Source organism: Canis lupus, chromosome 27, assembly GCF_048164855.1.
Source record: "Canis lupus baileyi chromosome 27, mCanLup2.hap1, whole genome shotgun sequence".
Taxonomy (NCBI): domain Eukaryota; kingdom Metazoa; phylum Chordata; class Mammalia; order Carnivora; family Canidae; genus Canis; species Canis lupus.
Genome location: NC_132864.1, coordinates 22,239,712 through 22,266,845, shown reverse-complemented (window position 1 = coordinate 22,266,845; position 27,134 = coordinate 22,239,712). Strand labels below are relative to the sequence as shown.

The following is a 27,134-nucleotide window of genomic DNA, read 5'->3' as shown; positions in this document are numbered from 1 at the left end:
AGGCAGGTGTCCCCTTCCTCCCACAGTGCTCTATGTGCACGCTCGGTTAAAGGGGATGCCCTTCCCTGATAGAGGAGGGCTGTTCTTCCGTCAAGGGTATATGAGTAGCTACGCTCCCCTGCTGGAACCTCCAAACAAGCTCTCAAGGTCCCTTTGTAGGAGAACATCAGGTGGTCAAGTTTCTAAGATTCCAGATACATCCAAATGAGACACTGTGTATGGCAGTCTGCCTTTAAGAAAAAAAAAAAAAAGGCCAAGGAAGGTGGTTTTGCAAGGTCTTAGGGGATTGTAGAGCAGAGCTGTGGGTTAGTGTCATAGCACCACAGTATAACTGATTTTAGTTGCAAATCTCGATGGCATTTTGGTGTGTCCATGGTTTTTCTTTGGTGATGATGTGCTCTTGTTTCCTATGTTTCCATAACACTTTGAATCAAAAGGTTTACCCTTAGAATCATGGTGATAGTGATGGTAACGCAAGGGGAAGAAAATTGTTTCCGACCGTAGTATCCATTGACAGGGCTTCATAGAGCAGCAGCCTGCGAGCTTCCTCAGACCCCAGGCACCTCCTTCCCATGTGCCACATGTTCATGGTGTCAGAGTGCTTTCACGCCATTTATTCCTTACAACTTTCTGGTAAAGGATGGGAGGCAGTGTTCTGTGGAGAACCTGATTTGGATTCAGAAATTTGGATTCTGAGCTTTTCTGTTCAAAGCTGTCTTTAATAAGGTCACTATGGAGAGAGAGGCCATAAAATGGGAGGGGGAGCAACCTAGTTCTTTTAAAGACTGGAATATAAATGTAAGAATTAGATTTTTAAGGCTTAAAAGGAGGTTATTCATGAAAGAATAGGACACAAAGGGAGAAATCTTCAGTCAGTTTATATATCTAATAACTAGAAATGTTGTAATTCAGAATTGATTTTGAAACCGAATTTTGAAAACTTCTACATACGAAAGTTCATCTGGAAAACAAAGCTTTGATGATTGATTAAAATATTTACAAACATTTAACTCAAAAGCATGTTTCTTTATGCTCACAAACATCTTTGCTATCATATAGCCTATCTTATGCCAGTAATACATTCTTTAAAAATACTCAATTTCCAATAGCTGGATAATGGAGATTTTAACTTGATTCATATAAATCTAGATGGATCTGTTCGTGTTAAGATAGTTTCATAGTCTACCTAATCCGCTGTAATGGTTTTTTAGCAACTTTATTGAGATGAATTAACACACCATACAGTTCACACTTTTGAAGCATATGATGTTTTTTATCAAGTGCACAAGCTTGTACAGTCATCACATTGTAATGTTGACATTTTTGGCCTCAACCTTTCCCTCTCCTTTATAGCACCCTTCTGGTTAGCAGACCCTCTGGATTCTCCCCTCTGCCCTGACCTCTGGCAGCCACTAAGCCAAATAGATTTACTATTCTAGACATTTCATATAAATGAAATTATATCATCTTTTTTTTGTATCTGGCTTTCATTGAGCATAATGCTTTTCAGATTCACCCATGTTGTAGCATTTATTAGTTCTTCACCTTTTCTGGTTGAGTTATATTCTGTTGTATGATAGCACATCTTGTCAGTTAATCCACTAGTAATCATTTGGGTTGTTTCCACTTTTAGGCCATTATAAATAATGTTGCTGTGAACATTGTATGTTGTGGCTATGTATATTTCCAGTTCTCTTGGGGATATACCTAGGAATGGAATCGCCGGGTAATCCTAAATTTAACTTTTCGAGGGACTGCCAAACTGTCTTCCAGAGTGTAGTGGGTATATCATTTGATGTTCCCATCAGCAGTGTATGAGGGTTCTAATTTCTCCACATCTTCACCAACACTTGTTTCCTTCACTAGATGGGAGTGAAGTGGGTGTGAAGTAGAATCTCATTGTGCTTTTGATTTGTGTTTTTCTAATAACTAATAATGTTGACCATCTTTTCATGTGCTTTTCGGTCATTTATTTATTTTCTTTGGAGAGATGTCTAGTCAGATCCTTTGCCTATTTTAAAGTTGGGTTATTTGTCTTTTTATTACTGAGTTGTAAGAGCTTTTTATATATCCTAGCAACAAATCCTTTGTCAGAGATATGATTTACAAATATTCTTTCCCATTCTGTTTTGTTTTGTTATGTTTTTACTTTCTTGATGGAACTATTTGTAGCACCTAATGATTTTTTAAAAACAATTTTCCTTCAGAATTCAGTCGGCGTCTTAAGGAGCGCATGCACCACAATATTCCTCACCGATTTAATGTAGGATTGAACATGCGAGCCACAAAGTGTGCTGTGTGTCTGGATACTGTGCACTTTGGGCGCCAGGCATCCAAATGTCTTGGTAAGAGCAGTTGTGCATTTGCAGTGGGCACTTGCATGTCTCTACCTAAACAGATCTATCTGATGGGGGTGGGTTTTTTTTTTTTTTTTTTTCTTTTTTCTTTCTTTTTTCAAGATTTATTTATTTATGTTACAGCAGGAATGGGAGGGGTAGAAAGAGAGGGAGAGATAATTTTAAGCAATGTCTGCACTGAGCAGAGAGCCCGATGCAGGCAGGACTTGATCTCACAACCCTGAGATCACAACCTGAGCCGAAACCAAGAGTTGGACACTCAACCAACTGTGCTACCCAGGCACCCCTGTTTTTTTTTTTATTTTTTTTATTTTTTATCCTATAGTGCATTCATTTTCAAGCTTTTAGTTTCAGTGGGAGGCCTCTATTTTTCCCCTGTTAAAGGAATGAGCTTATCCATGTTTCCAGCTCATGTCTCCCCCTCCGTTTGCAAAATGCCTGTGCTTTGCTGATTTCTAGCCTCCCTTCCTCCCCACTCCCTTTTTTGCCAGGTTGCTCTCTCCCTACTTTTAGGCTGTGTGCTGGCTCCAACTGAACTGTGCAAACAGGTCCCTTACACACTTGTTTGTAGCAGCTTGGGGAGAATCCAGGAACATCGTGTTGAGAGCACTTGGCTCTCTGTAGGGGCCTGGCTTCTGGGAAAGCTTAGGGATTCCCCGGGTGATGGGGCCCGGCTGGGGCTTGGCTGGCAGAGGAAATAACGGGCCAGGGTCAGCCAAGGTGTTTTCAGCTTGTTCGCTGCTTTTCCCCAGAATGTCAGGTGATGTGTCATCCCAAGTGCTCCACGTGCTTGCCAGCCACCTGTGGCCTGCCAGCCGAGTATGCCACACACTTCACTGAGGCCTTCTGTCGTGACAAAATGAACTCCCCGGGGCTTCAGACCAAGGAGCCCAGCAGCGGCTTACACCTGGAAGGGTGGATGAAAGTGCCCAGGTATTGTGGCAGGGTGCCTTGGGCTGGGTGCCAGGTGCTGGTGAAGGCGCCACCCCTGAAATATGCCACTCTGGAATAAGGGTTATTTTGAGCCAAAGGGACTTGACAAACAGCAGATCTCAGAAGGACACTCTGACCTCCTCTTTCTCTTCTAAAAGTAGGAGATAAAAGCAGCCCTCCCTTATCCAGGAGGAAAGAAATATTATCACCAGAGATAGGGAGTCAAGGCCTGCAGAGAGAACTCTTTGCAAAGAAACCTTGTTAAAGTAACCCCTTATCTTCTTTCCACCTCCCCACGACGTGTTCGTTGCCTTTTCATAATCACTAGTCTTTGTTGAAGCCAGTGTACCAACACTTAGGTCTGTCCACTTTCTGGGCCTTTATTGTCTGGTGGAGACACCCAGATATATGTAAAATAAAATGTGTACGCCGTCCTTCTGTTGCTCTGTCTGCCACCAGTGGAATTCCTGGGCCAGCAACAGACCCTCCAAGGGTAGAAGGGAGCTTTGCCGCCCCTGACACGAAGGCCCCGACTGCTCCCGTTCCCCAGGATGCTTTCTAGAGAAGCATCTCGGCTATGGTCCCCTCTCCCCCTCCTCCTCCCCGAGGATCTTCCAGCTCCACAGCCTCGTTCTTGTTCATCCCTATTTCCCCAGGAATAACAAACGAGGACAGCAAGGTTGGGACAGGAAGTACATTGTCCTGGAGGGATCCAAAGTCCTCATTTATGACAATGAAGCCAGAGAAGGTAAATTAATAATTCAGGGGGATGTTTCTGTGCACGTGGTTGACCCAGGTCTCCCAGTCTTGGCGTGAAGGCTTTGGTTTTTCAGACTGCGTTGCGAGCCTTCTACGATTTTCCATTTTTGAAAATTCAAAGCCAAATGACTTCGCTAAAGGTTATTGGTACGATACTCACGTCTATAGGTCTCCCCTCTGAAGAACCTGCAGGGTGCTGCCCTGAAGAGTCTACCTGCTAATACACCTTCAGAGAACTTCTGCCTCAGTCAACTAACCCATAAATCCGCATCGGCATCAGAAATTTGACTGTGCTACTCATCTGACACACTTTATTTTGTTTTTATCTTCCCTCTCCGCCTTCTCTGCACACCTTTTTCCCTCCTCTGTTCTCGTGCGCCTCTCTTTCCACGCATACTCTGTCTCTCTTGCCCTGTCTCTGTCTCTGTCTCTCTCTTTTCTTCTTTCCTTCCGTTGTTCTTTGTTCCTGTTCTTTTGGTTTTCTTTCTGCCCTTCCTCTTTGCACCAAGCTGGACAGAGGCCGGTGGAAGAATTTGAGCTGTGCCTTCCCGACGGGGATGTATCTATTCATGGCGCCGTTGGTGCTTCTGAGCTTGCAAATACAGCCAAAGCAGGTGAGGGGGAGTGGGAGAGCCCACCCCAGGGGCACGCTGGGCTTGGTAAATCAGCTGGGGTGGAAGGGGCTGTCCCCGGCTCCCCTGTCATAGGGGGCTGGCAGGGGCAGCGCGGGCGGGGGGGGGAGCAGATCGCTGACACCTCCAGGCGCCCCCCCCCCCCGCCCACTGCGTGGGAGTGAAAGAAAGCCACAGCCAACCCCTGCTCTTTGTCCGATGCCCTAGATGTCCCTTACGTGCTGAAGATGGAGTCTCACCCACACACCACCTGCTGGCCTGGGAGAACGCTCTATTTGCTGGCTCCCAGCTTCCCTGACAAACAGCGCTGGGTCACCGCCTTAGAGTCCGTTGTCGCAGGTGGGAGAGTTTCTAGGGAAAAAGCAGAAGCCGATGCTGTGAGTATGAAGACGGGCACTGGAGCTTGTCTTTGTTAAGTGGGCTGACGTGGGAGCTGACCAGAGTGGTGGGAGCCCTGTTGCTGCCTCCCCAAGGAGCATTGGCCTGGCACTGTCATGACGGGGACTCTTGTGTGACCAAGACACGGGCTCTTCACTGGCTTGTCTGGCATCACAAGCCCTCCTTCTGCAGCACTTTAGCGTGGGGGTGTCAGCGCCGTTAGCCAGCTCTTGGTCATGGCAGCAAACGTACTCGTAAGGAGATCCTCTCTCTTGTTTACCCTGATGAGTTTATTTGAAGACTTGAGTTGCAAGCACTTGGCCATGAAGCAGCACAAAAGTCTGCCGAAACCATGCCAACTCCGGGAAGGTTTTTCATAACCTTCTCCGTAGCTTCCACATGATCTGCTCTTCTGTAGGCAGGTTCAGGATCCTACTTATCCTTAAGACGTTAGAGTCGTAGGTGTGCCTTGATTGGCATCACTCCTCCTGGAAAGTTCCAGGATATAAACAGGGCTCCTTGCTCATTGGCACTTTCTCAACCAAAGGCCAAACACCGGGCTCCTAGTAAACACGTTCAGTGTTTGCAATGGCCAACTTCTTACGCATGAGCCTCCTGAGAGGAGCTTGACTCACTGGGTGGACCTGTTTTGATGATTTGTTGTGTTGTTACCTGTGTGAGGCTTTTATTGAAATCCACATTAATATGTGTACAATAGGACTGTGACTGTATTTCCTACGAGTTTCTGTCTGCGTGGGTTCAGGTAAAGAGATTCAGAAGCTGCTTCACTGCTGACACTGTGCTTTGTACTTTTGCTGCAGCCTGGAGGGGAAGGAACCTTCCATGTGGCTTATTAACCCTCTGCAGGTGAAATCCCTTTAGCATCAGTTTATTTCCCAGCACAGAAAATCTCTCAGTGTCTACTTGCTCATTTATTTCTGCGTCCAAGCTGAACTGTAACTCTGATGCTAATTAACAACTGCCCTGGAGATACCAGTAACATTCATGTTTGGCCTTTTGAGCTCAGATCAAAACATGGGGCAAGCCAAGAGCAAATGTATGTTTCTGGCATTTTCAGGAGTAACCTTCCTTTCTTCCTGGCACCAAACTTCTCCCTGTTCTTGCTTTTGTCTCTCTGGATGGTTTGATCGTGAACACTTCAATCTTACTGTGTCCTTTTCTTTCTCTCTTTCTTTTTGTCCCAATATGTAAAGAAATTGCTTGGAAACTCCCTGCTGAAACTGGAAGGTGATGACCGTCTAGACATGAACTGCACACTGCCCTTCAGCGACCAGGTAATGCTATTCTCTGGACACTGGCTGTGGCCCCCTGCAGCCACGAGAGAAGGGGCTCTTGCTTTTACTCTTTGACTTTGTCATGAGGATGTGATTATGGTTCCGTCACCTGTGGATCTGTACTTGCAGGTGGTGCTGGTGGGCACTGAGGAAGGGCTCTACGCGCTGAATGTCCTGAAAAACTCTCTCACCCATGTCCCAGGAATTGGAGCGGTCTTCCAAATTTATATCATCAAGGACCTGGAGAAGCTCCTCATGATAGCAGGTGGTAGACCAAGGATGTGGTGCTCTCTTTTCACTGTCAAGGGAGATGATTTGAGAGTCGAGTGTCATGCTTGTGAAACAGAAAGGCAGGCCCTCCTGGTGGCAGATGGGAGCCAAAGCAACTCTTTCCCTTGGGTTCCTGTCGCTGCCCAAGCTGACAGCGCTCTCTGCACACATCCATTCCCTGGTGGTCTGCATAGCACAGTCTGACCCCCAAAGAACACTTCACCGTCATGCCAAGTGAAGAGTCGTGAGCCCCAGAGTCTCATTAACATCAGACCCTTTGATGCCAACGTCATGGTGACGTCAGCGCCACTGCGGGCTGTGGCCTGAGAGCTTGCTTGCTGTTAGCACATTGCCTCTTATTTCTGTGACCTCTCGGAGACCCTTTGTCTGTTCACCACTGGTTAACATCTTGCCATATTTTTACTCTCTTCCTATACAAACGCATATGCACACACACTAAGTTTTGGACCATCTGAGAGTCCCTTGCAGGGACTTATGACCCCAAATTCTTTAGCATATTACCTGACAACAAGAGCGTTCTCTTACACAACCATGGCAAAGAAATGTTTTCTCTCTTTATAGGCTGTCTTTTTTTTTTTTTTTTTAAGAGAAAACAGTAATTTGTTGGCTCAGTGTTCAAAAATATCCACAGCCAGGTCTTGTTTCATGTGTGGCTGGATGGAGCTGGGGGCTGAAATAATAGTCAGGAACTGGCCTTTCGTGGTCTCTTTAACTCTCCCTCTCTTTGCCTCTTTTTTTCTTTCTGCTTTGCTTGCTTCCTTTCCTGTTCTTCCTTTCTTTCTTTCCTCTCCATCCCCACCTCCCTCCCTTCTTCACTTTAATCTTTAGAGTAGTTTTAGGTTCACAGCGAAATCAAATGGAAAGGGCAGAGAGTTCCTGTATGTCCCTTGTCCCCACTGTCAATACCCCCGCCAGAGGGGGACATTTGACATGACTGATGAACCTGCAGTGACGCATCATCACCCAGGGGCCATGGTTTCCATTAAAGTTCACCCGTGGTGTCGTCCATTCTCTGTGTTTGGATGAACCTGTAATGGCATGGATCCGCCATTGGAGTATCACACCAGTTTCACATGGCACAGCTTTTGAATTCTTAATACTTGCTGTAATGCACTAGTCTGATACACTTCCTATAGTCAGATTTTACCTGTGGCTCCATAATGTCCTTTCTAGGATTCCTCCCCGATTCGTGATCCTGTTCCATTAGTCTCCTGTAATATGAAATGGATCCTCAGCCTTTCTTTTGTCCTCCATGACATTGACCTATTGGAATAGTCCAAGCCTGTTGTTTTATAAACGTGTCCTTGGTGTTCTTATCTTTACTTTGGTGGGGAACATGTTTAAAAGACCAGTTCATGTTCTCTGGTTTTATGTCTGCAGGATTTTTTTTTTTTTTCATTCTGGAATCTTGACCAAGAAGCCAGATGTTTTTCACTGTAGTTCTAAAACTTGGACCTGAACTGTGCACATAGGAATCCATGGAAAACTGTTTGTTTGCATGGCCTTGCATGGCTGTTTGTGAAGAGAAATAGGATTGCCATCCTGCACCTTTGCTTCCCTGCCTCACACTGACCATGAGGCTCTTTCTTTCCCCTCAGGAGAAGAGCGGGCTCTGTGTCTCATTGACGTGAAGAAAGTTAAGCAGTCCCTAGCACAGGCTCACCTTCCTGCCCAGCCTGACATCTCACCCAACATTTTCGAAGCCGTGAAGGGCTGCCACTTGTTTGCTGCTGGCAAGGTAAGGTCTCCTCAGGGCCTCAGCGGGTGGAATGTTCTTGAAATCAGTTCTGCCCTCCTTCAACAGGGCTTATTGATTTAACCTTGAAACTTGGATGTCCTTTGGGTTAAATTTCTGTTGCTTCCTTTAGGCACAGGAAATAATTGGTGGAGCCATGAAATTTGCATGGGCTTTCAGTCTAGAGGGAACATCAGAGAGTAAAATGAGAATAAAATTAGCAAAACTGAAAGGATGATCCATGGTTTTAAAAAAGTGTGTATGTGTGAGTGTGCATGTGAGTGTATATGATGGAGTCTTTTTTTTTTTAAAGTAGGATCCACACCCAGCATGGAGCCCAACATGGGGCTTGAACTCATGACCCCTGAGACCAAGACCTGAGTTGAGATCAAGGGACACATGCTTAACTGACTGAGCCCCACAAAAGCCCCTAGTCTTTTTTTTTTTTTTTAATCTAACATGGAACCAAACTAGGAAAAAAGTTATATTACTAAAAATTTACAAATTTATGATTTATGAAATTTATATAATAAAGTCAGTTCCTGACTTTATAACTAATAGCATACTGATTTTTTTTTAAATTTATTTTTTGTTGGTGTTCAATTTACTAACATACAGAATAACCCCCAGTGCCCGTCACCCATTCACTCCCACCCCCCGCCCTCCTCCCCTTCTACCACCCCTAGTTCGTTTCCCAGAGTTAGCAGTCTTTACGTTCTGCCTCCCTTTCTGATATTTCCCACACATTTCTTCTCCCTTCCCTTATATTCCCTTTCACTATTATTTATATTCCCCAAATGAATGAGAACATATAATGTTTGTCCTTCTCCGACTGACTTACTTCACTCAGCATAATACCCTCCAGTTCCATCCACGTTGAAGCAAATGGTGGGTATTTGTCATTTCTAATAGCTGAGTAATATTCCATTGTATACATAAACCACATCTTCTTTATCCATTCATCTTTCATTGGACACCGAGGCTCCTTCCACAGTTTGGCTATCATGGCCATTGCTGCTATAAACATCGGGGTGCAGGTGTCCCGGCGTTTCATTGCATTTGTATCTTTGGGGTAAATCCCCAACAGTGCAATTGCTGGGTCGTAGGGCAGGTATATTTTGGCAAGTAAATACATTTGCTTGCCTGCTTTAAGGAAACATTTTTATTAAAATAAATTAAGAGTATTTATGAATGCATGCAGATGAACATATATAACTAATGAAATCTGAATCAAGCATCTGTAGACTCCCTGAGGCTACTGGAGTTCTCCCAAACCACTGCCTTTCCCTTCTCAGAAGACTGCTCACTGGGTATTTGCCATTTAGTCACTTGGTCAGGGTTTACCTAGTGCATCCTGTGTACTTGACCAAGCCTTCACAGGAGATCCGCACTGAGGGATGGAGGACCAGTGCAGGGAGGGCTGCTGTGGGCCGCAGGAACCTCCTGAGGGGGCCTTGACCGTGGCCTTGGCCACTGTTCTTGAGGACTTTTGGTTTCTGAAATACTCTGGCCATGGGGCTGCTGGGATTCTTTTCTTAGTCACTTACACAACGGTTGGGATTAACTGTGGCAACAATAAAAAGAGGACAGAGTATAAAGGAAGAGGATACTGGCCTGGAAAGGTATGGATTTGCAAAGGTTTCTCAGAGGAGGTGAATCTTCAGGGACTGATGAAGGACATTGCAGATTTCCAGATAGGGACCCAGGATTTCTAGATAAGGATCCAGCAAGGAATGCTGTACCTTTTCAGTTTTATCTTTTTTTTTTTTTTTAAGGTTTTTAAAAATTTATTCATGAGAGACATACACAGAGAGGCAGAAATACAGGGAGAGGGAGAAGCAGGCTCCCCGCAAGGCGCCTGATGTGGGACTAGATCCCAGATCCCAGGATCAGGCCCTGAGCTGAAGGCAGACATTCAGCCACTGAGCTACCCAGGTGTCCCTCAATTCTTCTTTTTGAAGAGAACATTTTTTTCTCTCTCTCTCCTTTTTTCCTGCTTTTTGTTCTTTGTTGTATATTCTCTTTTAGCTGCTGCATGTTTTTATCTCTAATATAACCCATGCTGGATCTCTTATTTGTCTTACTTTCATCAGTGTTATACTGATTTTACTCATCTTTACAAGGAAGCAGCTTTGGGCTGTTTCTTGCCATGATAGTTATCTTACTTATCATTAAGTTTTGCATTTTCCTTAATCTTTATTTTTCCTTCCTTTGGTTTCTCTGGCTTTCTTCCATTGTTCTCTTTCTAATCTCTTGTTTAGCTAATTAATTTTCAGGCCATTTTTCCGAAGATAAGCATTTTAAGGCTATACATTTTCCCTCTAACTACAATTTAGTCACATCCTGTAAATTTTTATCATTCCACAGATTTTAAAATTTCTTATGATTTCCTTGAATGATAAGTTACTTAGAAATGGGCATTATACAATGTTGGAAATATGAAAAACTAGGCACATTATAAAATCCTAACACATGATTACAGAAACATTCCCAGACTCACTACCCACCCCAAGAACTAGAACATTACTAAAACTTTCCATATCCTGTGTATCTCTTCCTCTCTCATCCCATCTTACCCCACCCACCCTGCCAACCACTGACCTTGTCAGCACTGATTTGAGAAGCATATTTTCGCCCTTGATGAAATGACAAAGACCTGGTACTGGGAGGTGAAATTAGAGTGATTCGACTATTCTAGAAAAAGAACTCTACATACACAAATCTTAGCTAAGAGCTTTTCTCTTTGAACCACAACCCCTAAATTCTTGGGGTAATGTCTCCTGCCTTTCTCCTCCCTCGGGGTAAGATCGTCCAAAGACCCTGTCTCTGCAGAAGGTGCACATGTACCAAAAGTGTGTGGTGTCAGGTGATTTCCAGAGGTCTTTGCGAGGTCTTTGTTAAGTCAGTGATTCTTATCTAGGGGCATTTCTATCCCATGGGGGACACTGGGCAGTGTCTGGAGACATTTTTGGTCATCACAGCTGGTGGCAGTGCCATTGGCATCTAGAGAGTAGAGCATAGGGTTGCTGCTAAACATCCTACAATGCACAGATCAGCCTCCTGCCACAGAGAATTATCTGGGCTAGTGTCAGTAGTGCTGAGGTGGAGAGACCCTGCTCTAAATTGGTTTTGTGTTCCCAGTTTTGCTATGGAGCCAGTATACACACTAGTGACCCTCTTTTTCTTTCTTTCTGTTTCCCTGGTTGCCTTTCAGATTGAGAATGGGCTTTGCATTTGTGCAGCCATGCCCAGCAAAGTTGTCATTCTCCGCTACAACGAAAACCTCAGCAAGTACTGCATTCGGAAAGTAAGTCCTGGGCCTCATGCATCCTGCCGTCCCCACCACCTGGCCTGGGAAGTGTGCCCTCTCAGGGAACAGTGTGTGCCAGGGTGACCTCCAGAGAGACAGATGGGCAGACACACCCTTCCTTCCTGGAGGAAGTGCCAGAGCCCTGAGTAGCTGTAGTTTGCCCTCTTGATTTCTTTCTCCTATTGGTGAGCTGCCTCTCCAGCCAGCCCAGGGAATTCAGCCCTTTGTTAAAGGAGAAGGGAAGCAGGCTGATGGAGGAGACACTTCCTTTAAATTAGTGTAAAAAAGGACGGAGCTCTCTCTGAGAAGCCAGCCGTCCCTGGCGACACTTATCAGAATCTTTGTCAGATCCTAGATGTTTCTATTAATAACTTTTGGAAAAGCCAGTGCTAGCTGTGTTCCTGTGTGTAATGAGGAAGCTGATTCTCCTTGGAGCAGAGTGGTGGTGATGGTGACTGCAGTGTGGACAGGGTGTGCATTAGATCATTTGCCTTGCTCCTAGAGGCTGGCTGTTGTCCCTAGACTAAGAAAGCTCCCCCTGTTGTAAGCCTAATTCATTTTCGGTGCTTCATGATTAGTCTCAGAAGTGAAATAAGGGGTATGTAAGGGTCATTATGTGTTAGGGAAACAGTTTCATTCTGCGCGGGCTGTTTGTTTTATTTTATTGAGATGGTACCAGACACTGAGTGGCTACTTTACCAACACTTTTCACAACAGTTCTTAAATTTAGGGGTGGTAATCCCCAATTTTTAGGTAAGACAATTGAGGCCGGCTGAGGTCCTGTTACAAAGTTGAAACCAAAACTGAAGTTTGATTTTTTTCCTGCTTTCGCTGTGTCATGCTGCCTAAAAGTTTCCTCATACTTAGCAGGTGATCAGTAAATATTCAATGGTGATAGTGTGGATTAGATTTCAACTGTTAGCTCTAGGAAAATTCTCAGAAATCATTGCTTCTTTATTACTCTTGGCCACCATTTGAATAAGCATGCCTAGGTTTTTGAAAATACTAGGATTGGCCTGAAAACAAGAAGAAATTAGAAAGCTGATCACTAATAGAGATTACAACAATGATGATGAGAATAATTATATAAGTAATATAGATGCATGTTAGAAACAGCTCACAAAAAGAAGAAAGTAAAACCACTCCCTCTAATAAGCCCTGTGTTTTCCAGTCTTTTTCCTCAGATAAGAATTTGTATTTTTAAAGATCTGCCTTTGACTGTAAACTTCTCATTGAAATGGTGTCTCTGACTTTTTTTTTTGGCTGCTATCTGACCTTATTAGTCTGGGGTTGCAAAGCACCCAGAGGTAGCAAAGGGATTATTGGTCCTCATGGGGGGATGCGAAAGGATTGAGTGTGTTTTCTGTGGCCAAGAATGTGAACAGGTCCAGAGGCGACCGTCTCCAAGGCTTGGTTAGATGCCTGAGGTGGAAACAGAATAGCAGTAGAGAGGTGCTGCCCTGTGTTAACTCACATTGTTTTCTTCTACCCTCTGTCTCAGGAGATAGAGACTTCAGAGCCCTGCAGCTGCATTCACTTCACCAATTACAGTATCCTCATTGGAACCAATAAATTCTACGAAATTGACATGAAGCAGTACACGCTCGAGGGTAGGCCTCAAGTGTCCCCCTACCCAACCCCCTGGCCAAACTCTGCTCTGGTCTGGCTGCCAACTCGAGCCAATCCCTGACACCCCACTTCTCACCCGCCTTTACAGAATTCCTGGATAAGAATGACCATTCCTTGGCGCCTGCTGTGTTTGCCTCTTCTTCCAACAGTTTCCCTGTCTCGATCGTGCAGGTGAACAGTGCAGGGCAGCGGGAGGAATACCTGCTCTGCTTCCACGGTGAGTTGGGGCCTACCGCCTGCCACTGCTCTGAGGGCTTGCAGGCACTAGGAGCCCCGGACCTCCACTGGGGCTCTCACTGGGGCCCACTCTCTCCTAGTCTCTCCTGAGAGCAGCCGCTTCCTTCTTTCTCTGCCCTCTTCTTTCTCTCCCTCTCCTCTCTCCTTTCCTTTCCTTCTTTCTTGGACTTTCTTTTGATGTTTCTCTTCATTCTTTTTATTCCTCCTCCTGCTCCTCCAACCCCTGCCCAATCTCTGGGTCCTCCAGTGTCTTCTTCTTCCCTGTGTCTGCGTCTCTATTTCTTCCCTTCCTCCCTGTCTCCTCTCTCTTCCTTCTTCCTTTGCTCCTTCTTCCCTGTCTCCTTCCTTTAACACATCTCTCAGAGATGTGGGTCAGCAAAGGTCCTCAGGTTTAAAGGTTCAGCTGAATCTGGCTGGTGGTCCCCTGGGTTCAATCCCTTATTCTTCTGTCAAAGTGTGTGTCATTGATACTGCTCCCTCTGACTTTGCTGCTGCCCCTGGGCTCCAACTCCTTGCAGAATTTGGGGTGTTCGTGGACTCTTACGGAAGACGTAGCCGCACAGACGATCTCAAGTGGAGTCGCTTACCTTTGGCCTTTGGTAAGTGATGCGAGGTATGGAGGTCTCTACTCTGCCAGCAGCTGGAGTCCTGGGAAGGCATTGCAGGTGGAATCCTTTATTGTTTAAGCACTGTGCTTGGAATCTATGTGTATTACATTAGACACCAAGTGCCACAGATCACAGTCACCTGAAGAGTGTTCAGGGCAAAGATTCCGATGCTTGATGAAAAACTGCATAAGCCAAACCCACCAGCCTTGTGAAGTATTTGTTAGGCTCTTATGATAAGAAAGGAGAGCACTCCTTTTATTTAAATCATTTCAAAGGCTGCAGAGTATCCCATGGCATAGCTGAACACCTGTCAATTAAACTAGTTCTAATTAGGCAGAGCACATAGGTCATGCTCATTCTTTTTGTAAGTGTAATCATTGCTGTGATGAATATCTTGCATTAAGCTTTGCACACTTGTCAAGTAGTATCTGCTGCTCATAAGCCCTAAAAGCAGAGCTGCTGGGTCAAAGCATAAATACCCATATACATAAACCCACACATATATACAAATATGTACACACATATTGATGTGAATGTTCTGAAACACTGTTATGGCTAAAATACCCGTCAAGGCTATTTAGTTAATCATTTGCTGCATAACATGTTCTAACAACAATTTATTATTGCCCAAGATGCTGAGGTTTGACTGGACAGTTCTGCTTCATGTGGTACCATGGGGGCAGTGGGATTAACTACAAAGTGCAAAATGGCCTCGCAAAATGGCGGCCAATCGGTAGAATTTGTGAGAACTCAGCTGGGGCTGGTGGCTAGAGGCTTCAGTTCCTCTTCAAGTGGGCTTCTTCCAAGAGTGCAAAAGTGGAAGTCGGCAGGCCTTCTTCCACCACATCCTACTGGTTCAAGCAGCCATGGGGTCAGCCTAGATTCACGGCAAGGAGGCTCCACCAGGGTCTGAGTAACAGGAGGCATGACAGACAAACAGTCTAATACCAAAGTCCTGGTTTACCACAAGGGATAATAGTGATAATCTCCTTTACCTTTTAAGACAGAAAAACTCCCATCATATCCTAAAGTTTAATTGACACTGTGATATAGACACCTAGTATTAAAACTAGAAATATTTAATTATCTATGAACCCAGTCTCTAATTTTTTTTTTGAAAATGTACAACATTTTCAACAGTTTAACAGAATTAAACAGTTTAAAAAGGTATCCAATGAAAAGTCTCATCCATATAACCGGTCTCTCCAATTCTCCATCCCCATTCCCCCAAGTGGGGGAGAACAACTTCTGTTTCTACCTGTTCTGTTCCAGTGTTTTGTGCAAATACAGATGCATAAGAAAATATAGTCTTATCCCCCCACCACACACACTTTATTACAAATCAGTGTGGTGCCACACCACACATTACTCTAAATCTTGTTTTACACACTAAGTAAAACCGCACACCTTATGTATCAGTATATAGAGAGCTTCATGCATTTTTACAGCTGTGCAGAATTGCACAGATATACCATAATTTATTTAACCTATAATGTACCCTTGCTTTGGTTCCCATCTTCTGCTCTGACAACATGGCAGTGAGTAAACTTGAACATGCCTCATTACGTCTGCACATGGATGTGTGTGTGGGATAAATTCTTTTAGGTGGGATTCCTTTTTCCAAGGTTACATCACAGCCTGGGTTTGATTTTCTCTTTTAACCCTTCCTTGTTCCATGCTCCTCTTCCATGGTGACCATGCAGCCTACAGAGAACCCTATCTCTTTGTGACCCACTTCAACTCACTTGAAGTAATTGAGATCCAGGCACGCTCCTCTCTGGGGTAAGCATTGCCCCTTCAGGCTTTGAAAAGCTCAGCTGTTGGGGTTGGGTGTTGGGGCCAAGTGTCTGTTTTCTTCCCATCCTACCTCGTACCAGAGGTAAACTCTGATCTGGAACTCCACAGGACTCCTGCCCGAGCATATTTGGAAATTCCAAACCCACGCTACTTGGGCCCTGCAATATCCTCAGGAGCAATTTACCTGGCGTCCTCATACCAGGATAAATTAAGGGTCATTTGCTGCAAAGGAAACCTCGTGAAGGAGTCCGGCACTGACCACCACCGGGGCCCCTCCACCTCCCGCAGGTACCATACTTCTCTTCTTCACTGCAGGAGGCAGACTGCTTTTCTGTAACATAGAAGGAAGTTTTGCTAAACTGATCAAAGGTTTCCCAGTCTTCAAGCTCCAGGCACTCAATTCTTTGAGATATAGCATTAAAATGACTCAGTCCTTTACAAGTATCTGGGGAGTTTTTAAATGCCCCCTTGGAAAAGGTGGAAGGAAATGTCTAGTCTTTCTCTGTTGGGTATTTTCAGTGGCACCAGAATGGATCATGAATTATGCATTCATTGCTTTAGCAGATATTGTGCCATGCTAGTTGGGCTTGCTGTGGGAGGTATAGTGCTGAACAAACCAGATGCAGTCCCTCCCTGATAGAGCCCAGTGGGAGAGAGACATGAGCAATCAGGCAATTATAGCACAGCCTAGAAGGATGGGGGCTCTCACTGGGGTAGTGTTAGACACCTTGGGAGCCCGGGGGAGGGTTCTCAGCCTGCACGTGGGGGCCAGGGAAGATTTCCCAGAAGAAATAAGGCCTTCTATAGGGGCCATGCTATGCTTTCCTCTTTCTTTGCATGTCTTCTGATTTTTTGTTGGAGACTGAACATTTCAAATAATATAATGTGGCAACTCTGGAATTCAGGTCCCTCCCCTCCCTTGTGTTTGTTGTTGCTATTTATTGAGTCTCCTGGATTAAATCTTGTAAAGTCTATATTCTATGTTATGTGTAGCCATTCAAGTTTCTGCTTGGTTAGGTTAGTCATCAGCTAATGATTGGGCAGAGATTTCCTTTAATGCACCGAACCAGTAAGTCTCTCACCCTTTGCTGAGGGCTTCCGTGTGTGTGTGTGTGTGTGTGTGTGTGTGTGTGTGTGTGTGTGTGTGTGTGTATGGGCTCACAATGCTCAAAGTTAGCCAGAGTTGAGACACTGAGGCCTTCTCAGATTTTTCCTGGGCATTTGCAGAGCCCTGCCTCTGTGCGTGGCTTTCTAGGTTCTGACAAATATATGGAACTATTTCAGAATGCCTCATAGACCTCTTATTCCCAGATTTCCTTTTGAGTGTTTTAGCTAGCCTCTTCCCCAGCTGGTATCACTGCCTCAGGTATTTGCCAGGTTAAACACTTGCCGCTGATTATTTTTGATAAACATCTGGGAATAGGGCTTTCTCATGAGCAAACCCTGAGCCAGGTCAGATAAAAAGTCCTGAGAATGATACCCAGGGGACAGGGGAGAGAAGGACTATTTTTTGGGACTGGGCTGGGGCTTTTTGGGGAGCTTCAATCCTGATCTCCCTCCAGTGGCTACTGTGGTTACAGGGCTGTTGGTTTCAAAACCCCTGCAGATCTTGGGAGAAAAGGGTTGGTAATAGGTCATATTAATGTGTCACAAAGCTTATTGTTCTTACTGAGATTCAGCTATTTTTCTTACATGAATGCTCTTGCTGTTTGAGTTGTTGCGAGTCTTTGGTTAATATCCAGAGCTCTGAAAAGTTGATTTTGACAGTTGTTGCCAGTGTACTTGCTACTTTTATGGAGGAACAAGTTTTTGGTGGTCCCTACTGTGCCATTCTGGAAGTGCTTTCCCCCTTTTTAAGACCAGTGATAGCACACTGCACATTCTTCTGTACCTTAATGTATCTTGGAGCTTGCTTCATGTCAGTTTCAGAAGTATTTCTTCATTTTTATTTTTTATGCCTACATAGCATTCCTTCATGTGACCTTAATCTATTTAAAGGTCCTTTAAATCCACTGCTCCTTTATCAGTGGATGTTTGGGTTGTTCACAGACTGTTGCTATAGGAAATTAAATGACTGTGCTTATGGCATTTTGCAGGATTAGGAACCTATCTGTAGGATAAATTCCTAGAAGAAAAATTGATGAGTGACATCAGATGTCCATTTCTAATTTTGATAGATGTTGCTGAGTATTCCTCCCTAAAGGCTATATCCATTTGTAATCCTACCAGCAGTACATGGAAGTGGGATGGACCTTGTCTTGACACAGAGGTCTATGAGCCAGATCCAGGTTGATGTGTAGGTTTGAGAAACACTTTTGGCTTGACCTTGCCTCAAGAGTAAATGCTCAAAGGGCTATAGTTCTCTCCTGAAAATGTCCAGATTTTCTGAAGTAGTTTCCAAGTCATGCCAAGAACAAATCAAAGTACTGTCATTAGATTTTTTTTTTTTTCCTCGACTGCCTTACTAATTAGATGGCAGGCAACTTCCTTTTGAGACTATATAGTGTCTCTGTAAGAAGTTACTTATGCTGTGGTTGAAAGTGGCTGGTTCCTGTGAACGAGCGGCAGAAACAATGCTGTTGCTTTCATGCTGTTGCCAGGCATGTCGGAATATCAGCAGTCTTTGCCTGTCTCTTGGCTTTAAAATGGTCTTGTTATGCAGACTGCTTTGGCAGGTCAGAATGTAGAAGGCCAGCTTGGCTGAGTGTGATTCACCTCAGGCCTTACTGCCCTGGTCTGTTTAGCAGAGCAGGAATTATAACTCTATGCAAAAAAAAAAAAAAAAAAAAAAAAATCCCATAAAATTGGCATGGTAGATTATTGGTCATTAATGGATACAGAGATGAGAGATTGCCCATTTGGCCTAGAATGATAGGTATTTTCTTTCATTGCATTAATCTAAGCTGACATTCCAAATGGTCTTCCTGGAGCCATCCTTCTTCCCCTGGGCATTGAGTACCTTCTTACTTGCTTTATGATGGGCCCCTGTGGACATATTTTATAATTTCTCTTCCATTAAAAATAGGTTTAATGTAATTCTCCTACTTAGAATTTATTTATTTGTTGTCTTCCATATCTTAAAGCCACATGACTAGAGAGGAATATAAACCTTTATTTCAAGATGTTGAAATCTGAGTTATCTCCAACTTTTCCACTGTACATGGAACACCAGGGGGTTCTGGCTTTCTGGGCATGTTATCTGGAATCTTTACAGTTTGAGTTGCACAGGGAAACTAGAGAATCACATGAAAATATTCACAATGAACTGATCACTTATCAAATTATCTCTACTTTTCTGCTTCATGATAGTGTAGGAATTGGCAAACGTTTTCTGTAAAGGCCCAGATAGTAAATATTTTTGGCCTTGTGGGCCATATGGCCTGTCTCAATTATTCAACTATTATTGTGTGAGAGCAGCTATTGATAGTGCATATAGATGGGCATGGCTATCTTCCAATAAAACTTTATTTATAAAAATAGGTTATCTGTCCAGATTTGGCCTTCAAGCTTGCTCTAGAGTCACTCCTCCCCAGTAGATATCTTTGCTTTTCATTTGCTTTTAATTATGGGCATTGACAAAAGTGATTCTGGCAATTAAACCAATAACCAAAGGGGAAAAAAATCAACAAATTTGGCCCTTTTCAAAGAGAAGGATTTAAACATCAAGGGTTAAGATAGGCCTCTGGGAAAATCAGCAACACTCTCAAACATTTTTGAAGAAATGACTTTGACTTTAATGCAGAAGTCCGACATGGACGAAAAATATGTCATCGAGCATATTAGCATACAATTTTGTTGCAAAAATTAGAGCAAGATAAATCAGTATGTGATTCATCCTTGGCTCATTCTTAGAATCAGCATGTAATTCCAATTGTAATTTAGGTTTTAAAAATAACGAGGATAAATTTACTTTCCTGATTTCTACTTTTATTTTCTGAGATAAAGCCCCAATCAATCAAAATATGTTCTCCAAGTAATATTCTCTATCAAATGTGCCCATTTTAAGTAGGTTCCCTTTTCCTAGCTCTAATTATGCTGAGATGATGAAGACTGAGTACTTTTTCTGCTCATCGGAGTGGGAAGGAATTGACTCTCCATTCTGTTTCTGGATCTCACTTCTTCAGAGAGGTGGCTAGGGCTGTATCTGCTGAAATCTTCATTTGAAATATCTAGACAGAGGCTGAGTGGAGAGTTGGATTGGCTGTACAAAAAAGCCCTGATGTTTTTAATTGTTTGGTCAGTCACCGTCAACCTTTGGGGCCAGGGACATGTTTTGAGCCAACTGTACCGTTTTTTATCTGTCCTGCTCGGTTTTCTAACTCAGGCCTGATCTCTACACCTCTCATATCAGTATTGGGTGCCAAAGAGGCTTGGAAAGCCACCTGGAAGGAGGGGTGACTGAACACCAGGTCGAAGAGTGGGACAGATACAGCAGCTGACAGTGCCAACTACAGGCTTTCTCAAAATTGCTCCCTTTGCATCAAAGGCCTTATGGCAGCCTCAACCCCTAAATGAAGACTTCCTTCTGTGCTTTCTAGGCTCTGCAGAATACTAGGTCAGTAGGATACAGGGTGGGCCTTAAGACATCAGACTGACGCGGTTCAGAGTCCCGGCTTTGTGGCCCCCTAGCCCAGGCCAGGCCCCCAGCCTGTTTCCATGTTCTTGTCTGAACAATGAGGGTCATTCTGGTTCCCAGCTTGTGGAGCTGTTATGATGATTTAATGAGTCAGAGCACATGAATTGCTTAGCACAGGGTCTGGCACACAGTAGGTGCTCAGGAAAAGCCTACACCAAAACCAGGAAGCTTGATTTTCTTTTGTCCTCTTTCTCTGTCCTCACTACCAAAAGAAAACAAAAAGCCTGAAGAGCTTCAGGTGGGATCTTTTCTACTAAAGATTGGGGTGTGGGCGTGGCTCAGGAGGAAAGGGACCTTGTGGGGTTGTGACTTCTCAGCTCCACACCTCCCTTTCCTGTTGCCCCACAGCCCCAACAAGCGAGGCCCGCCAACGTACAACGAGCACATCACCAAGCGTGTGGCCTCCAGCCCAGCGCCACCCGAAGGCCCTGGCCACCCTCGAGAGCCAAGCACACCCCACCGCTACCGAGAGGGGCGGACAGAGCTGCGCAGGGACAAGTCTCCGGGCCGCCCCCTGGAGCGGGAGAAGTCCCCAGGGCGGATGCTCAGCACGCGGAGGGAGCGCTCCCCTGGGAGGCTGTTTGAAGACAGCAGCCGGGGCCGCCTGCCTGTGGGAGCCGTCAGGACCCCACTGTCCCAGGTCAACAAGGTGAGGCACCATCTTGAGGCCCAAGGAGTGACCAGGGTTGCTGAGGGCCCTTCAGGGCCACTGTGGTTAAAAAAGGGTGGGGGGATTTATTATAATTCAGATTTTTCAGGACATATAGCCAGTTTAGGAAGAAAACGTATTTAAGAAGAGGCCTTTCAAAAAAAGAAGAGGCCTTTCTAGGCAAATGGATCATGAGTACATGTGTACCTTAAAATGTAATAGCTACCCAAGGAGTATATCGTTCCCCAGAGACAACCAGCATTAGCAGTTTCTAGAGATATTCTATACATAGAAGCAAATATGTATGTATATGTTCCCCTCTTAAACACGAATGATAGGATACTACCCAGAATATTTAGGCCTTATTGATACACATATACAAATACATACATCAAGAATTTTTTCAAAAGGCTACATAGGAACTGTTAACAGTGGTTGCTTTCTAGAACTTTGAGCCCTTTGAAATGTTTAAATCGTATGCATGTATTATCTATGTAGTTTTTAAGTTAGTGAATGAAGAGATGGAGGGAGGTGTTGAAGATAAGGGGGCCCCCACATGGGGGAAGGTCTGAGTGCTTGGTGCCTCCTCAGGCAGGCTAGCCAGTTCCAGGGGCCCCCTCTGGGCAGCACAGCCACCGTGCTGTCCCAGGGATGGAGAGTAGGGCTGGTTTCCTAGGTCACATTCTCCTAATATCACCTGCAGGTCACTGTGGGGATTCCTGCCAATAGAGAGAGGAATAGCCAATGTTTCTTCTTATCGCCTCTGATTCACTGATAAAATGGGGGCCAGTGTGTGTGTAACAGAGATATATCTATAGCTTTGGAGAATTTTCCGTGAATTTCATTCCCTGATAAACTCCAAGCTCAGCAGCTTGGCTCTGCTCTCTGGTGTCACACCTGGCTGCACGGAGACCAGGTGTGGTACGCTTCCTTCCGGGCTGGTACAGGGTGAGCCCAGGGACTCCTGGCCGCCTCAGTTGAAACCCTTCCTTGTTTTGTTCCTAGGTCTGGGACCAGTCTTCAGTGTAAATCTCAGCCAGGAAAACCAACTCCTCATCTTAATCTGCAGGAAAACACCAAACACTCTAAGGAACTCTGCTGAAGGGGCCCCCGGCACCCATCTGCTCAGCCACCCCAAGGCACAGCTGGGCCCAGACCCGCCTCAGTGTGGACACCCTGCATCCAGGTGGTGCAGGGGCCAAGGCTCTTAGGGGCCGCCGGCGCCTTCCTGCGGTCATTCTCTGTGCACTTTGTTACTCTTTCAGAGCATTCATAAACTTTTATACCTAGCTCGAGCCTGTACCAGTTCATCAAAGAAAACCAACCTGCACTAACTACAGCGTGGTTAGAATCCTATTTAATAGCTACTTTAAGATCCTAGGATTGGTTGGTTTTCCTTTTTTTTTTTTTTTTTTTTTTTAAGACAACAGAATTCTTAATAGATTTGAATAGCAATGTATTTCCTGTTGTAGTCATTTTTAGCTAGAACACACCATCAGGTCTTTGCTACGGAAACGTATTGTAGAAGAGTCCCCACCAGTTGGCTAACCTCCTGCACTCATGTAGGTTCATTCTTGTTCCAGTCCATCCTCACAGATGGCCCTGTTTTACCCAGGGTGACATCTTAGCCAAATGTTTACTGTTCTCATTGCCTTTTATGGCCTTGACGACTTCCCCTCCCACCAGCTGAGAATGTACGGAGGTCATCGGGCCTCAGCTCGGAGGCAGTGACTTGGGGCCAAGGGACCTCGAGGACCTCTCCCTCCCTGCCCCTCAGCATCATCTCCCCAGCCTGCTGTCCCTGCTTTCCATGTAGCTTTGGCCAGGAAAGCATGCAATAGACTTGCTCGGAGCCCAGCATTAATGAGTCTCTAGGTCCGGGAGGGGACCGGGGGCACCCACCCCCTGTTCACGACAGTGCGTTGTTCTCCACCCTGGGATGGGTAGAGACCCGTCCGGGAGTTCTGCATGGCGGTTCACTGCATGTGCTGCCCCCCGACCTGGCTGCCCCCCTTGGGTTGCTCTGCCAATGTACTAGTACCATACCATAGCTCCCGCTGAATTGAGACCCTCTGACCACTTGCCAACTCACTGGCCACAACAAGCTGCAGTCTGTAGCACTGAACAAACAAACCAAACGCTCAAGCCTTACGACCAGAGAAGGATTTCAGCAAACCACCACCTCACCCTTTCACGCTTCCCTGCCAACTCCCTTGTGGATGACTCTGTGTTCACACAAAATCCAGCACGGTTCTACCCCATGAAACTGTGACTTCCCAAGTGAGCCTTTCCCTAGGGCTAGACTAAGACCAGGAAGTTTGAGAGAGCCGCAGCCCCTCCTCCACCTCTGCTGGGGTCGGGAGGTCCTCCTTAGGTGCAGCGCGGCTCACACGGTTTCTCTCTACCCGCTACCAGAATGCGAAATTCCTGGCAACCGGTAAAGAACCAACCTAGAGGCTTTGCAGTTGGCAAGCTAACTAGCGGCCTTATTTCTGCCTTTAATCTCCCACAAGGCATCTCTTGCTTCAGATTCTCCATGACTCTTAGGCACGCCTCGAACAACCAAGTCACATCCTAGGTAGGCTGGAAGGTAGACCTGTTTCCACCACTGCAGGTGAACATGACCACATTTCAGCCCGCATCGTCCCCGGTTCAGATCACTTTCCAGATTGCAACCTGGCCCAAATCCCAGCTCCTTCCTGCTCGTCTCTTAACCTAAGTGCTTTCTTGTTTGAAACGCCTACGTCCCTCCCTCCATGTTGTTGCACCCTTGGCAGGTGTCATGCTGTTGTGTTTTATGTGTTGCTTGGAGTCTTTGGGGTCATACTGCATCCCCTCCCTCCCCCAGGGCAGATCAGACTGAATGTTTGCTGAAGTTTTTGTCTCTTGGTCCACAAGTATTTGGAAAGGTCACTGAAAATTGGTCTTTCAGTCTTGGCATTTCATTTAGGATCTCCATGAGAAATGGGCTTCTTGAGCCCTGAAAGTGTATATTGTGTGTCTCATTTGTGAAATGCTTCCTGCTATAGAACTAGCTCAAAAGACTGTACATATTTACAAGAAACTTTATATTCGTAAAAAAAAAAAAAAAGGAAATTGAATTGGTTTCTACTTTTTTATTGTAAAAGGTGCATTTTTCAACACTTACTTTTGGTTTCAATGGTGGTATTTGTGGACAGCCATCTTCATTGAGGGTGGGGAGCTCCGTAGGACCACCAAGACGCCAGCAGGAAATATCGGACCACGAAATTGCAGTCAAAAGCTTATTAGCATAAGTTAAGATTCTAGGTCTCCAAAAGTACAGGCTTTTTCTTCATTACCTTTTTTATTCAGGATGAGGAAAAGAACACAAGGAACAATTCAAGATCCACCTGGAGAGGAATGAACTTTGTTGTTAAACAATAGTGAAATAAAGCAATGATCTAAAATGTTTGCTTTCGTGCAACGACCTCCTCTTTTCTTGAGAGACCATAAAAAATCCTAAGTGTTGCGCCAGTGTCAGCAAGGTTTGTTATCATGACACGGGACCTTGCTTCCTTTTTTGTGGGGGGTCAAGGGAGGGCTTTTTCTCTGGGGTCGGGGAATGACACGGCTCAGAGCATGCTGCTCTCCTGGCGTCAAGAAGTTTGGCAGCATTCTCTCCAAGAGTGGAGACACTGTTGAAGTTTGGTCGTTATTTCCAGTGAACCGTGAGCTGGCTGTTACGTCGCTGTATAGGACTGCGGAACTGGGGGGACTCCTAAGGCAAACAGGCCATTTTGAAAGACTTACTTGAGAATGGATTACCTTGTCCTCGTATAATGCAGCTAACCAGGAAAACCAGTCACCTTAAAATTTCTCTCATCCACTAGAAGGCCATGGGGATTTAATGATGTAGATTTCCTTGGAAGAGTTCGGATCAAGGTAATTTAAAATGTAAATACTTCTATTTTTAACTAGATGGATTTTTAGAGTCTGCGAGGTAAATTTTTTTTGTGATTTTTTTTTTTAGTATAAACTCTGCTTGATCCAGACAAGTATCAGTTTTGGCAAATGGTGGTTTCTTTCATAGTTCCAGTTTCTTTCATGCTTCATTTCCAATGAAGTAATCTGACCACAGTCACAATCTTATTTTCAGAGTTGTAGCTGACATGGCTTGTTATAGGAACCATAGTTGCAATTCTGTTCTACTTTACTATTGGAGAGAAAAATCTGCCAAAGGTCATAATTATAAGAAGGGGAATAATCCAGAAGATGAACAAGTAAAACATTGGAACCTTTCTTTCCTTATAATACTGGAAAAGTCCATTAAATACCAACAACCATCTCAGTTAATGAGAATTCTTGGCAGCCAAGGAATACTTCAAAAAGCGTAAGTAAACTGTTCCAAAAGGAATGTGCCAGAAAGCTTCTCTGGACCCTAAGGAATGACCTCAAAGAAACAACCGACAGATTACTTAGCCACACCATAAAATGAGGCCCAACCTCCCATGGTGCCACCACTTTTTTTTTTTTTTTTTTTTAAGATTTTGTTTGGAAAGAGAAAGCACAAGTGAGGGCAGACGGAGTAGGAGCAGCAGACTCCCCCCTGAGCAGGGAGCCCCATGTGGGGCCCTGAACCCAGGACCCCAGAATGACTTGAGCTAAAGGCAGACACAACCAACTAAGCCAGCCAGGAGCCCCACCCTTCCTTTTTCTTAAACAGAATCAGACATCACATTTTCTGTGCTTTCAACTTAATTTTCATGAGACTAAAGATGCTGATTGCACAGCAAAGTCCATAATCATGAAACTAGGATTTGGAGACCTAGGCCAAAAAGAGATAACCTGCTTAATGGAGCTCAAGTTTTTCTTCAGAACTGGGCCTCTTGAATCTGATCTGCTTTAGAAAACATCCATGCAGATTTAAGTCTAAAGCTTTAAGACTAGGCCTGCAAGAGTGGGAGCAGCTAAGCTTCTACTCATAATACAGCAGTTGGATAGGCCTGTTCCAGTGGTTCTATATCATGGGACTTTGCTCCCCTCCCAAGGACGTCTGACGTCTGCAGACATTTTTGACTGTCACAACTGGCATCTAGTAGGTCCTACAATGTACAGGGCAGCCCCCATGCCCCCACAGAACTTCTATCAGGTCCAAGAGTCAGTAGTGCCAACCTTGGCCTGTTCTAGTCAGATTTCTCTCTGGGCGGTTTAAATATTGCTTATGATGTCTACAGCATGGAGACTGGTTCTAGGCACACAATGTTTATATGAAACAAATGTTTTATCACTTGCCTAACCAAATATTGCTTTATTTTCCAAAGCTGCGGAGGGTGAGGCTAGTGGAAATCTAGTACAGTGTCGTTCACTTGGCTTTCCGTTGAGTCTGTCAATGATTAATGGAATTGTTTGCCCCGAAGGTCTTACTGAAGGTAAAGGAAAGAACTTCGAAAACAATTTACTACTACATGCAACTCAGGCTGTCTTTCAGGGCACTCCACAAAGGAAAATGAAAGTTGACCCAGGGTCCACACAATTTTCCAGAGGAGATGGGTGAATTCACTCCAGGGCTGGCAGAGAAGGTAGCAGTGAGGGCTGACATCTTCACCCAGGCAAAAGCCTTTCACTGTACCGAGGACAAAAAAGCCTAGGAGTGGAGCTGACCCAGAGACAGGGTGGGCCCCACACACGGGGGCTCTGGCTCCTGCAGCTTTCAGCATCTTCTCCAAGGGTCTCGCTCACAGCAGGGACGGCTCTCAGGAAGGCCCTGCAGATGTCATTACAACAGTAGGGATGACCTGGGCTTTAGAAGAAATGTGTGTGCACACTCATAACTTATTTTCTCAAGACAATTATCATTGGTGTTTGGGTCAGAAGGCTCTGGCTTGTTCCTCCACTAATATGCTGATTGAGAGAGGTGCTAAGGAGGG

General features: G+C 44.9%; 1 protein-coding gene across 13 annotated transcripts in view; it reads left to right on the top strand.

Moving 5' to 3' along the window:
* Positions 1-24,678, top strand: part of CIT (citron rho-interacting serine/threonine kinase) — a 165,096-nt gene extending 140,418 nt beyond the window's left edge. For 8 of the 13 annotated variants that reach the window (XM_072802746.1, XM_072802750.1, XM_072802748.1 and 5 more), the window contains 17 exons: positions 2,208-2,345; positions 3,110-3,290; positions 3,947-4,038; positions 4,559-4,663; positions 4,889-5,058; positions 5,778-5,822; positions 6,274-6,354; positions 6,484-6,619; positions 8,244-8,383; positions 11,595-11,687; positions 13,192-13,300; positions 13,408-13,536; positions 14,075-14,155; positions 15,868-15,946; positions 16,070-16,249; positions 20,946-21,246; positions 22,252-24,678. In XM_072802746.1, the coding sequence (XP_072658847.1) occupies positions 2,208-2,345; positions 3,110-3,290; positions 3,947-4,038; positions 4,559-4,663; positions 4,889-5,058; positions 5,778-5,822; positions 6,274-6,354; positions 6,484-6,619; positions 8,244-8,383; positions 11,595-11,687; positions 13,192-13,300; positions 13,408-13,536; positions 14,075-14,155; positions 15,868-15,946; positions 16,070-16,249; positions 20,946-21,246; positions 22,252-22,275 (2,084 nt within the window). In that variant the 3' untranslated portion in view covers positions 22,276-24,678. The remainder of the gene's footprint in view (positions 1-2,207; positions 2,346-3,109; positions 3,291-3,946; positions 4,039-4,558; positions 4,664-4,888; positions 5,059-5,777; positions 5,823-6,273; positions 6,355-6,483; positions 6,620-8,243; positions 8,384-11,594; positions 11,688-13,191; positions 13,301-13,407; positions 13,537-14,074; positions 14,156-15,867; positions 15,947-16,069; positions 16,250-20,945; positions 21,247-22,251) is intronic. The other 5 variants (XM_072802751.1, XM_072802749.1, XM_072802747.1 and 2 more) reach the window with 1 other exon arrangement.
* The last annotated feature ends 2,456 nt before the right edge of the window (positions 24,679-27,134 follow it).